Source organism: Lissotriton vulgaris, chromosome 4_1, assembly GCF_964263255.1.
Source record: "Lissotriton vulgaris chromosome 4_1, aLisVul1.2, whole genome shotgun sequence".
In the NCBI taxonomy this organism is placed as follows: domain Eukaryota; kingdom Metazoa; phylum Chordata; class Amphibia; order Caudata; family Salamandridae; genus Lissotriton; species Lissotriton vulgaris.
In genome coordinates this window covers 1525227880-1525241756 of record NC_141691.1, presented here as the reverse complement: position 1 = coordinate 1525241756, position 13877 = coordinate 1525227880, and the positions used below count along the sequence as shown (strand labels likewise).

Below are 13877 nucleotides of genomic sequence, written 5' to 3'. Positions count from 1 at the left end.
TTACCACCCCTTAGTACCCCTGTACCTTTTAATTGAAGCAGGAAGCCTGACTATTAAAACTATTACCAACAGGACTTCGCTGACTTCTTTTAACTTCACTACCATGCTCACGATTACACTCCCTTAGGCCCCTCACACACACACACCCGCTGGCCCAGAATAAAAGATCTCCATCAAAAGTGCAGCTTCCATCGCTGCCCGACGGGCATTGCACCGCCAGCCTGCCGAAGGAGCAGGATACCGATGATGACGCTGGACGACTATCGGCTGGGGCTACAGTTGTAGTCCTGTCGGTAGCCTGTGTGAGGTATCCTTACATTCTGGAATATGGGTCTACACCATACACACGAGACCCTCACTTCACCCTTTGTCTAAATTGAGAGAGAGAGAATACTGGTTGAGCTAAAGTTCTTGAGCTCTCCTGGGGGAACTCTGTACACCGATTGTTGTTTACTGTTTTGTGACAAGTTGGGGCAGACACAGAACACTTTTTTACTAAGACGATTGTCTTTGCTATTAATTATTTAAGAGGAATCGTTGTACAATAGATGCAATGCATGTGTCCAGGGAGACCCTAAGACTGTCACAGGTTCTGTTCTTCTTTGTTGCACTTCCCTCTGGTGATTCTATCCTTATCTGCCACCATTCCGACCGTAGTCCAGACTGCATTTGTAGCTTTTGTGAGTTTAAATACATATACCACCGCCCAGCAGCAGCGAAGAAACTATTATCACCGTTAATAATTTCTAGAGCGCGCCATTTAAGACTTAAATTCTCGGGGTAAGTTTTCAACAGAACTAAACTTAAAACCGACTTCTTCAACAGCGAAAGGGATTCACCACAAGAGCTTATGAATGTCATAACAAATTCGCGATTGAACGCCTCGTCAGGGGTAGTAAGAGGTATATAAACAGAATTACAATTATACTTTTTTTTTAAATGTGACATTTCCCTTTAAAATTTGAGAGACTGCGTTAATGTTGGACTGTAACGCATACCCTTGGATATTACAGTCCCATGCGATATCTTTAACACCAAGCTAAACCTGCGCAATTAACTTTCTAACGGGCGCATAGGGTAAGTCTAAACAATATGCAACTACGAGAGTATAGAGATGAAAGACTGAAAAGGAAATGAGACTTGAGATGACGGAAGTGAAAGTAAGGCTTCCTACTACAATCCTCTCCCGGCGCAGCGCATGCGCAGTGCAGATATCTCCTGGCGCGTGAGCTCAGCTGGTGGTGACGTCTCTTTCCCCTTTGCACTTTGGTCTTGTCCTCCTCCAGGCGCCCTGTCTCCAGTGTCACCGCCACATTGACAGGCAGCGCTTTCCTGCTCCAGCCCGGCATTTTCAATCTTTCAGCGTTGGTAAGAAACTAAACGTCCGAATATATACTATACAACCGTGCACGCGCCCCCTGTCTGCAAAAAGCCCTAACTTAAATAGCACCGTAGTTTAAGGTCGATTAACAATAGAGTAGACAGACACCACTGGTCAAACCTTGATTTACTGAGTTGAAAAATGCCATACCCCCACCCACTGGGCACTTATTAGACTTTAGGGACTGGTGTCTTTTATACCTGCTGCACTGAATTGTAACTTATATATCTAAAATGCTTAACATTTTGTATACATAAACAAGGGCACGCTTGCGATTGCAGTGTTTATATTTGTTTATTCTCATTCGGTGTCTTGTGATCTGCGGTAAAAAGCAAACTTGCCAAGATTTCTTATTTAGTTGGAAGATTTACGATATTTTTCATCTGAAAGGAGGATGTTGCTTTTCACTTTAGCCTTTCTCCTCTACAGAGCAAGCTAAAGGCGGAATTGATCACCCACGATTTTTTTTCTCGCCAAGTCTACTTACTTCTTTTCACTTGGTATCGGTTGACTGTGCGCGCGCTCCATCTAGAATGACTGTAAAATGGATTTGTTGGACAGGGCACAAAAGGGATGGTGGGGTAGGGAGTTCTCAAAGTGGTTGTAATTTTTAATCATATTTCATGAATATTTTAATTTAAAACAATCCTATTTACTGTTCGAGATGAACGAGCCACTGAAAGCTCGAGCCTGATACTTGGCTCTGGCTGTGCACAAGGTCCTGTCGGATTCGGAACCTCGAGTTTATAACGAGCTGAGCTTTCATGTGGCTTCAGCTTGACTCCCTTGACCCTCCCTCCCTTTACCCTGGATGTGGCGGTACAGCCAGAGCTGCGACTTCTGGACCTGGGGATTAGGGAACCAGGTTTGATGCTCGGCACCTGCTCATCATCCAGTGATTCTGGGCAAATAACGTATGGCCTGCTTACGATTTTGGCAGTCTTGGGACTGCCATAGAGTTGGCTTAACCCTCGCTCACTAGGCAGTCTCCCTGCTGTATTATGATATTGTTGGTTTGCAGAACGAATGACCGCCTGAGCACGCCAACACCCCCAGACATTCTCACACCACCGCAATGTCGATAGGTGTAATGCAGCTTTCAGAGGGTGGTACAGAGAAGTTCCCTGCCGTCCGAATTACGAGGTGGCTTTCTGAGGAGCCGACCGTGGCAGGAAGTCGCCTGCTTTGAGTAGTCCGAATCGAAGGAATTGAGGTGCATACTCGCCCATTTCCTTTTCTTTCCTTCAGTCTCCCACGTGGATCCCTTCCTCCAGGTCCCTCCTTCACAGCAGCATCTTGTCCCTAAAGAAAACAACCCTGTTGGTGCCGAAATCCAGGTAAGTCCCTTCTATATTATTTACCCATTGCCTGATCTGGGAATGTACGGTCCAGACTCCATCAATGGCAAAGTACTGGTAGTAGGTAACTTTTCACTTCTCATGCATATGTGTATATTTAACACTTGTGCAGTCAAAATATACACACATGTATCAACACATATGAAAAAACATTCACCGCCATCAGAAACACCGCCCCAGGGCCAGCGGTGACATCGTAATAGTAGCCGGCGGTCATCTTGGGACTGCCGCCACAGCGGTAAGACTGCCGAACTCCAAATCAGACCCTTAATCTCCCCATTCCTATAAACAATGATTGGTGATTTTGTGTAATGTAATTGATGCTCATAATAGAGTAGTTACAGTACCTTTGGATCGAGTTCGCTTTATATAAAAAAACTGTAGAAAAATGCACAGTAGTTTAAAACATGCCTTAACATAAAGAAGGACAAATAGATACTGATTTTATTGACTGATTTGTACAAAGTTTACGTGTTGTTTGATTTATAAAGCAAACTTTTTCAGCGCTCAGTTTGTGCATGGACTCATTAACATCCGGGTCAGACTCTGGGCTTGGCTCTCCCTGTTAATTTGTTGTCTCGCCAGCCTCTAGTTACGGTTTGTTAGATTGTATGATGGGGTGAACGTCTAAGCGATTTTGTGAGATTTGACCAGACATTCAAGTATTGTATCAGGTTGGAAGGTGTTACAATAGCTTAATATTTTTGAAGGATTTCATTGGTCATCTGATGGCCAAGTGTTAAAGTTCCATAATTTAGTGCCCACTAGAATGGTGTTGATCAGATTTCCAACTGCAATTCTGTATTTTTTTCCGGTCAGTTGGTTGAATTCAGTGTCGCCTGTTCTATGAAATTAGTTTAGTGATCGATGTAGGTTTTTTTCAAAGGTGGTATTGCATTGTCATCTGTCTTAGTTTGAAACTTATGAAAACCGATTGAAAGGACCTTGACTCTCACTAGAAAAGTGACCGGTCATTGGACACTTTCAGTACATCTGCATGACTGCATCAATTATTACTAAAGTAATTCAAGGTTACATAATTCTTTGTTTTGCCATCTTTTTTTTCTGCAGACGTTGGCCCACGGACTGCATTGGAGATGAATTTCTTTCTAGAAACGCTGAAAGTCCTGGTGCTCTCTATATACTACATCTTTGAACCTTTGTTTTTGTGGCTTCTGCCTTCCAGAAGAAAGAATGTTGCTGGGGAAATTGTTCTTATAACTGGAGCAGGAAGTGGGATAGGGAGATTGATGGCTTTAGAATTTGCACATCTTGGAGCCACGCTAGTCCTCTGGGACATCAATCAGGAGGGCAACAAAGAGACGTGCAGACTGGCCAAAGAACATGGAGCCAAACGGGTACATGATTACATCTGTGACTGCAGCAACAGGCAAGACGTCTACAAGGTGGCTGCACAGGTAAATCTGAGGTTTTAGATAAGCCAGTAGGGATCATCCTAAGCAATGTTGAGTCTAAATGTAAGCACGTTTTATCATTCAGAGACTCTTCATTTGCAATTTTTAACGAGTATTGAACTCCTACATCCTTTCATGTTCTTTACCTTCCTTGTTTTGACTGCTAAGATCCAATTTAAACATTTCCCAGTTTACTGATGAGACATACTATAGAATATGGGTAATTTAAAATGATCATAGTATACTGTCTTTTTAAATCTCACTTACAGGCAGCTTATGGTTGCCTTTTGTTATTGTGTACAGTAATAGTATTTAGAATGGGCTGTGTGTGCTTACTATGTGTTGCCTTTCTTGTCATTCTAATTTGTTTGATTCTTATTTAATGGGTTGTGTCTGTCCCTCCACTGGAGCGCAGCTTCTTAGCACCCTTTTGACTGGGATGACTTGCACCCTTCCACTTCTCAGATTAGGGAGCTATTTTTCTTTTACTTTGAACACCCCCTGGGAGTGCCTGTGTTTTCTTGCTCTCTTCCCCCATATGTTGCTCTACCTCTCACATCACTGCCCACTCCATGTTAAATCCCGCTTCTCCCAGCTGTCTGCAGAAGCACAGTAACATATATGTTTGCCAGGCTTTCCTAAAGATTATACTTTATTGGGTTGGGTTTCTCTTATCTTCTGCATACCTCATCATGTATGAAACCCAAGGCCGTGGCACACAAAGGTACTATTTATGGCGGTGGGTGTTGGGCAAGCTGCTGCACTCACCCGGCCTGTTTATGATGTAGAAGGTTTACTTAAAGTAATTAGCAAGGAGATCTCTTTTCCTGGAGACCCATACATCTGCTCCCGGACTGATGCAGACAACTAAAGGTTTCAGAAGGTGTGTTCTAGTTCCATGTCAGCTATGTTTTTATAAGTGTCTGCCTCTAGTTCTCTGTTATTTTTTAAACTGGATCACTCACAACAGGTTTTTAAAATTCAGTTTCCTTCATGAAATCTGAAAAAGAAACCATGCTGTTTATAAAGATTGAACATATTTGAGTGTTCAGGTTTGAGATACCTTAATATAAGCGTTTGCTATTCCTCTAGTATTTTCAAAAGCTTTTAATGTCCTTTTTTAATAGTGCTTTACTAACAAGCATTGACAAAGCCATTAGCTTAGAACTCTCAATGTAAAGGACCAACCTGGTGGCATTGCAAGTACTTCTTTACACTTTTGTGTGTGATCTTCATGTTTGTGTGGATCTTTTATTGGATTAAAGGGTTACAGGGGGCACAGGAAACCAAAGAGTGCAATATATTGAAACCATTTGTGTCACACGGACAGCAGCTGTGAACATTTTACCAAAAAGCCACATAAGTGTACACCGACCTTGCTTTAAAAAAATCACCTTTTATGGATTTGGGTACTGTTTGTTTTATGAGTTTGTTAATACAAACCACATTATTTGCCATACATTCTGAATTGCAGTTTATATGGTGTGTGCAGGGCCTCCATAATTGAGCATTGCCATTTGAAAGAATGCAATGTACTATTTCTTTATGGATACTGACCTTGACACAGAGCATTCAGTGATAATCTTTGATAATGAGGTAATAGATCATAGCCTGCGTTTTTTCCTGTGTCGTGCGAGAAGATCTGTAGATGTTTTTACATATTCCATTTTAACGCCTTAACCGTGACGTTTTTTACGCCGCGGTGTGGGCAATCTAAAGGGTAGGCGAGGCTCTGTTGGACGACGGCAGCGCTAGGGAGGTAGTGCTAACGGGAGCACGCAAGGGGTTAAGGTACAGATTTCAGCCTAAATAGAAGACTAGCATTGGTCCAGTTTTGGACAGTACCAGAGAATGTGTATCAGGGTGCAGGCCATCTAATTACACGGCCAACATTTTGAGTAAACTAGTTTTGCTCAGCTTTTCAGGGGTCCAGCACCAGTTCTGACACACTTTAAAGTATACTAATTGAAACCTCACTTTCCTGAGAACGCTACCACGTGGTGACTAAAAGTAAGGAACAGTCTTTAGAGTAGTTTTGGCCCGTTGAAATGTGCCTAAACTGCTTACTTTCTGTTTAAAGACTAATTTGGAAAAAATTGTGTTCTAGACTCATTGTAGAGGTCCGTGGCCACCTCCCTGTACATACCACTGGATCGGGAAAACTGGCTTCAGCACTGCTATCCCAGGTGTCCACATAGGCTTTGGAAGAGTTGCTAGTGTTACCAGTGGAAAGTGTCATCCAATGCAAACTCTCTTCAGAGTGAGTCAAAGCTTTAGCCTTCCCACCTTCAATAAGTTAATCTACTCAGTTGATGCCTTTGGGTTTCTATTTTGCCTGTTATCTTGATGCTAATATGGAGTATCACATACAAGAAAAGGTCTATTCCAAACATTTTATGTACAGTTTTCTAGTTAGAGTTGCCATGGGAAGAAGATTATTCAAGTTGAACTATTGTGCACAAGTACAGTATATGGGCTTTGTGCCCTGGGTGTTAAGCAGTGTCAAAGCCCTAACTTGAGGCCCCTGGGGACCTACTTGATGGTATGAAATGACTGGCTTTTCAGGTGACATACGCAGTACTTCACGCTTACTTCAGTTGAACGTCTAACCTGCGAAAGTACTGAGGAAGCAGTTGCCTTCATTAAAGAAACTAGCAAAGCATCTGGGACAAGAAGTCTCAATAATGTATATTATGCCAATCAATCAGGGGTTTGTATAGTGCGCTACTCACCCTTGAGGGTCTCAAGGCACTGGGGGGGGGGGGGGTTGCTGCTGCTCCGGATCAGTCAAAGAGCCAGGTCTTGAGGTCCTCTCTGAATGTGTGCAGGATTGGGGATCGTCCGATGTTCACAGGGAGCTTGTTCCAGGTCTTGGCTGCGATGTGGGAGAATGCTCTCCCGCCCGTTTTGCTTCTGCGGATGGGCGAGGTCGGCGGAGCGGAAGTTCCTCTTGGGTACGTGGAAAGATACTCTCTCATTGAGGTATGTGGGTCCGATGTTGTAGAGGGATTTGTAGGTGTGGGTGAGGAGCTTGAAGATGACCCTCTTCTCAACGGGGAGCCAGAGGAGGCCTCGTAGGTGTTGGGTTATGTGTTGGTGACGCGGGGTCCCGAGGACTAGTCTGGGTGCTGCGTTCTGGATGGTTTGGAGTTTGTGTAGAAGAGTCTTGTTGATTCCGGCATAGAGGGCGTTGCCGTAGTCCAGTCTGCTGGTTATGAGCTCGTGGATGACGGTCCTTCTACAGTTGGGGGGGGATCCATATAGCAATTACTTCACTGGGCCAAACTGTTTGGATAAGACTTTCATTTCTTTGGACATTCAAATATTTGCTGAGTGGTTCCAGTGCCAGTAGTTAGTGTAGAGCTGAAAATGGGCATCCTTGCATTTTTTCTTGCATTTTCCATCAAGGCAACGGTGTAAGAATTGACTTTGTATCTGTACATAACAATGCATATGCACTTCCCAGTCTGTAAACTTCATCACACAGAATGTGCTAACCAGGAGTGTGATTTTGAATGTCTGCACATAATGCATGACATACCACCCTCTGAGTTCTGGGTCATTCTATCATAGCATACAACACCTATTTCACATGTCTGGCTCTTCGACTGAACCTCCACACCCAGAAGAATCATCAGCTCCCTCCCTCCCCCCGTACCCTGAGACCCTCACAGGTGAGTAGCTGCTCTAGATTAACTTCTGATTGATTGATGGTTAAGAAATCAAGGGCATGTGTGTGCCATTAAATAGTGAAATGACAGGTGTAAATATCATCACGTAATCAAGCATCCTTTGTTAGTAAACATAGTGGCATAACCCTTAGAGCCATAAATATTTGGCACACTATCCTGATGTGCAGCGCAGAGCACCTATTGTAGGCCGATCTGGTATAGATGAGATATTGTGGCGAATTAGGAAAACATATACCGTGCCCAGTGGAAGTGCAAACTGTTACCCTAACTGGGTCAGTTCAGTTTCATTCTGTTTTTCTGTGCGGAGTGACTAGCATGTTATGAAGAGGGAACAGGGATTCCCAGCTAGTTAGTTCAGGGTGTGACTACACCAGCTGGCAGGGGGGTCCTTAAACCGCCTCCCCCACGTAGCTCCCTTCTGTAATAATGTGAAGTCCACACAGTAGATTATCCAAAATCAGGTTCTTTATTAAGAGCACCCCATCAAGTGGCAACTGACCAAGATGTTCCAGTTGACAGAAGCCTAGAATCATGACAGAAAAGGGTTCCCCAATTTATAAGCGCACGCACACACACACACATATAAAACCTAAAATAAGATACATTTGAATTACCACACATTTTCACCCTTAACAATTAAATTAATGAAATTGAAAAAAATGCAACAGTACCAGAACTTAAAAATGTTTTTCACTTTTGAACCTCACTACCCTGTTAAGATACCAAACCCTTCCATCTTCCACCTTATCTGCACTGTGGAAAGGCTGTATGAATCTGAACGGACCCATGAATCTGGAATCACTCTTCCACAACAACGCTTTCCTTATTAGCAACTTCTCACCCACTGATAGTTCTACTAGTTTGACACCTTTACAGACATCATAACATACTTTGTACTTTTCAACACAAACTCTCTCTATCTCACCTCCATCTTTTATCGGTCCCCATGACACTCCAGCATCCTTATCCCACTTCAACTATCCAGGCAATAGGGAAGTGTTCGCTCTTCTTCCCCTAAACACCCCAAAGGGAACTTCTTCTGTAGTGGTATGCAGAGAAAATCTTTGAGCCTGTAGGAATCACTGAGACCTTCCTTGCTGTTTCTTCCAGCACTCATCTCCAACTATATACATTCCTTGATACTCCTGTTAAAAATCTCCATAGTGCTATTACCCTATGTGTGGTATAATGAGCATTTCTTGTGCTTGATTCCCCTTTGCATAGACATTTCTCCATCTCTGCAGACACAAACTGTGGGCTCATTGTCTGTCAAAACACAAGTGGGAAGACCTTTGCGGCTAAATATATCACTCAGGAACTGACCACCTTTTGCAGTCTCAATGCTGCTAACAATACCTATTACATCCTATCTAGAGAATTGATCAATTAATACTAACAAATAGTGAACTCCTCTTCTGCCATGTAATGGTCCCACAATGTAAATTGCTACAACCTCCTATGGTTTTTATGGACGGTCTCTAGAGCACATGGGAGGGTTCCTAACTTTGTAGACGTTATCACTGTTGCGATATTTGGGACACTCCCTGATCATCCTCTCAACCATGAGATCTATCCCTGGCCACCAATTGTTGAGGCAAATCCTTGCTTTAATGTTCCTCATGCCTTTATGTCCCAAATGTACAATTCTCCCTCTCACAACCATGGGAACAACCAGCCTTAAACCTCTCAAGATTACCCATCATCAACTGACAACTATTTTTTTATTTTCCATAAACCACCCAATTTGGAATCTTTCTTCACCTTGTCACTCCAACCCTCACATAGAGCTCCTTTAACTCGCTGAAGAACAGTATCACCTGTAACAGCTTCAATACACTGTTCCTGAGACGCACACCCACCTGTTACACTACAGACTTTTACTTTATCTTCATCTTCTTGACATCCTTCTTCCACTACTGTACTAAGTTTCAATAAGCAGCCATCCACTTTTTTTCTGTGGTCCAGCAACATAATGTACACTGGAATTGTACCATTAAAGACACACAACCCACCTGCGATCCTTCACGAAATTATGTCCAAAACTTTCTTGGTAGAAACTTCCACCAACGGTTTGTGATCAGTATGAAAAGCAAACTCCTTTCCTCCATAGACCTTTTTTTAACTAACTGACAGACCAAAAAACACTCCACGTTTCCCAGTGTAGAATACCTTTCTTCTGCACCCCGCACAGACCTAGAAATGTACAAAACAGGTCTCAGTTCACGTTCCTGTTCACTGCTCTGCATCAGCACAGCACCCAACCCTTTCATACTGGCATCAGTCATGATGAGACACGGCTCAGAAGGATCAAAACTCTGAAGGCCACCAGCTTTGGTTAACTGCTCCTTAATGGTCAGAAATTCCTCCTGACACTCTGTGTCTCGTTAAAACTCAACACATATCTTGAGCTGTCTCCTCATATTGAGGTTCTTGGAGGCTAGATTAGGAATAAACTTGGCATGGAATTCCACCACACCTAGAAATGTGAGGACATCACACATCTTCTCAGGACTGTGTAATTTAAGTATGTTATCCACAAAATCTGGTTCCGGGAAAAGTCCTTCAGCATTGACTTTGTGTCCAAGATACTCATGTTCCTTTTTCTTAACAGCACATTTTGAGAGTTTCAATGTGAGACCATTCACCCTCAACACTCAAACGCATCCCTGACTCTATTATCATGTACCTCTTTAGTGTTCCCATAAAGGAGAATGTTGTCTTGAAAAAACTTTACTCTAACCATCCCCCCAAACAGCTTGTACATAATGAGTTGTACTACTGCTGCTGCTAACACCAACCCAAAAGGCATACTCACAAAATAATGCGTGCTAAAAGGTGTTATAAATGTGGTGTAGTCTTTTGAGTCTTGGTGCATAAAGATCAAATGGTATGCTGCAGTTAAGTCTAAGGTGGTAAACAACAAGCCCCTTGTAAGAAAGTCACATCTCCTGTATGTTGGGAAGAGGAGAGTGATAACTTGTAACGCACCTATTGAGAGCCCTCAAGTCCACACACAAATGTATCTCGCCAGAATGTTTGCATGTGATGATAGTTAGAGCAAACCACTTTAAACTCTCAACAGGTTCGATCACTCCCTCTTTACACAACATCTTAATCTCCGAACCCACCGATTCCCTCATAGAGATCGGGATTTGTCACACTTTAGCAACTACAGGTTCAGCTCCTTGCTTAAGTTTTTAATTTGATGAACATAACTTTTAAGGCATCCCATTTTACACTGAGCACTTCAGGAAAGCTTCACCAAACCTCAAATTGTCCTCATAACTCGGTAACACTAGTTCTTGTACACCATTTAACTGCAAACCCTTGATGGTCTCTTCCTTCAACATTACAGAAATTGTAATAATTGTAATTTATTTATATAGCGCTTACCACCCCTGACGAGGCACTGAAGTGATTGTTGGTGAGGAGCATGCTTCTCTGGAACGAAAATGATTAGTGGTGGATTAGTATAGGGAAATATGAGTATAGTATTAGTATAGGGAGGTACAAGTTGATTTGAGCGGGGGACATGTGAGTCTGGTAGTTGGATTGATTAGAGTAATGGAAGGATAGAAGAGGGAAGAAAACCAGAAGTGTTAATTGTAAGATCATAGTATTAAGTTGAGGTCCGGGGTGAATAAAGGAGATATGGAGGAGGGAAGAGCCTGTAGAAAGGTATTAGGAAGAAAGAATCAGAAAAATGAGGTTTAGGATGAGTCAAAGAAGAGATCACATGAGGGAGAATTTATTAGGGTTGTTTGGGAGATCATAGTGGTAAACCTGTGTTTGGGGTGAGCCAGGAGGTGTAGAGGAGGTAGGAGTCTATGAAGGGTTATTTTGGGGATCATAGTAGTAGAAAGGGTTTGAAATGAGAGTGAGAGAGTGCCGATTGAGGATATATTGATAGAGATGTAGAGTCATGGTTGGACAGAGTAAAGGTTTTGCAAGAGTAATATTTTTTTCTCGTACAATCGAACTAAAATAATATATAGATACATGATAACATAGTAAGGGCATGTATATGTAAAGAATATAATATATTGAGATGTGTGTTTTGTTATGGTTGAGTAGTGATAGGCGATATTGATGTAGTGGTCCTTCTGGAATCCATCCCATCGCCAGGTGGTGCATCCGCCGGCAGGAACCCCCCAAGCCGGTTCGTAATTTCAAAAGTCACAAGGGTAAATGATGCACTCTCAGAAGTCAAAGTAACAACCACCAAGGTTTTAATTCAATATACCGTGTATATACTTTTTTTAAAATTATAGTCGTAGAACAAAATAGTTCAGTCCCATAAGTAACAGAACAAAATTGTCCAGTTGAGAGAAGCCTAGAATCATAACATACAATGGTTCTCCAATTCATAAGTAAAAAAACACTCTTGCTCTCTCGCTCTCTCTCTCTAGAGATGCTGCGTGTGTGGGAAAGTGCAGTCAGTTTCAAGGTTAGTGTGCCAGCAGGGCCGCTTAGTCGCGTCAGCCGCCGCTTGAGGCCGGCTTCAGCCCTGGTTGATGTTGGGCGCCATGTGTAAATTCGTTTCTGCAGAGAGTTGAGTGACAGCGCGCAGGAGACGCTGCAGTTATTGTCCCCGCAGGCACGCTCTGTGGCGTGTGGCCCCGCTTAAGGCCCGGCTCCAGCGGCGACCATATTACAATGCGAATTATGTGACCCTTGAAAGTTATTTCCAAGTATTAATTATTTTTTTAGGACCCACATGGTGTGAAGGCAGGAACGCAACGCCAATTTAGTAAAGCACCGACGGCATTGGCCCCAGTCTGTTTGACACGCACCCAGCACAAGGCACACACTGCATTCGGCCCCAGTATGTGTGATACGCCCCCAGCACAACGTGCAGGCCCACAAGTGAGTAGAGCGAACGGTTACTTACCACGCCTCCAGCTGAACGCATACGCCCAGGTGCGCGATTGGCATCATAATTTCAGAATGTGGCGCGATTGTTGGCGGCCGATTGCCGCGCCCATTGGCCATGGCCCTTGCTCCCGTGCAATTCCGCAATTGCCGCGCCCATTGTCATTTGTCACGGCCCTTGCTCCCGCGCAATTGGCGCACCTCCAGCTGAACTCAGATGCCCATTGAACGCTCTTGCTCCCGCGCATTTCCGCGCCCATTGTAGTTTGTCATGCCCCCAACCTTTGTCACGCCCCCAGCACACGCCCCCAGCACAACCCAGACGTTAAAGGAACACTTTTTTTTGTCATCATGCCGCGCACCGCCCACGCACACGCCCACAAGGGACTACTTTGCTGGCAAGGTTCTTTTACCTTTCAAATGTATATGGTGGCCATCTGTATAGCCTATGTCCTACTGCTGCAACTGCCCTTTCCAATGCTGTAGTGGGTGTTGTGATTGGAGCTGTGGTTACTGAGATTACCGCCTCAAAGGTTAGGGCTCTCTCTTTATAATATTAGTCTGGATATATATATATATATATATATATATATCGATCGCCACGCACTCCAGATTCCTCGGGTGTGAAAAATAGACGGCACTCCAAGTCAGTGTTTTTACCAAAGATGATTTATTTGGCAGACCCCCCTGCCCCCATGACAAACGCGTTTCACCCGTTAGGCTTCGTCAGTGTCAGCCATATTTTCGTACCATACACCATTATATCCCCTTCCCTCCTTAAACATAAAGAGAGAACTAAAACCTCGCCAAGATCTTATTGGCGGCCATCTTGTAGTATGCAATTTGTACATTTCATCTATTAACATTAAAACAATATGTACACTGGGGACATGGTGACAATAAAGTGCTCGTGCATTATTAAAAAGAAGAAATAACAGGGTTCATATTTAGCATTGTCTGTCATTCATTTCAATAAAGTGCTATAGTGCAAAATATCCTTTGTTGATATACCAATGATTTAAAATGTTGTATATCTCTAAGCACTCCTGTACTTTGTTACGTCTCGCCCTGCATGGGCTTAACTGACTAATGTTAGATCCCCTGTTTATTCAATTGTTCTGCCCTGTATGGGCCTATTCTATAAACCTTAAATCATTAG

The 13877-nt window shown here is 43.2% G+C and overlaps 1 protein-coding gene across 2 annotated transcripts in view; it reads left to right on the top strand.

Annotated features, from left to right (window-relative positions):
- Positions 1-1136: 1136 nt before the first annotated feature.
- Positions 1137-13877, top strand: part of SDR16C5 (short chain dehydrogenase/reductase family 16C member 5) — a 240841-nt gene continuing 228100 nt past the window's right edge. The window contains exons 1-3 of one of the 2 annotated variants that reach the window (XM_086965769.1): positions 1245-1368; positions 2630-2718; positions 3811-4157. In XM_086965769.1, coding sequence (XP_086821895.1) covers positions 3837-4157 — 321 coding nt within the window. In that variant the 5' untranslated portion in view covers positions 1245-1368; positions 2630-2718; positions 3811-3836. Of the gene's footprint in view, positions 1369-2629; positions 2719-3810; positions 4158-13877 lie in introns of both variants that reach the window. The other variant, XM_086965768.1, reaches the window with a different exon arrangement.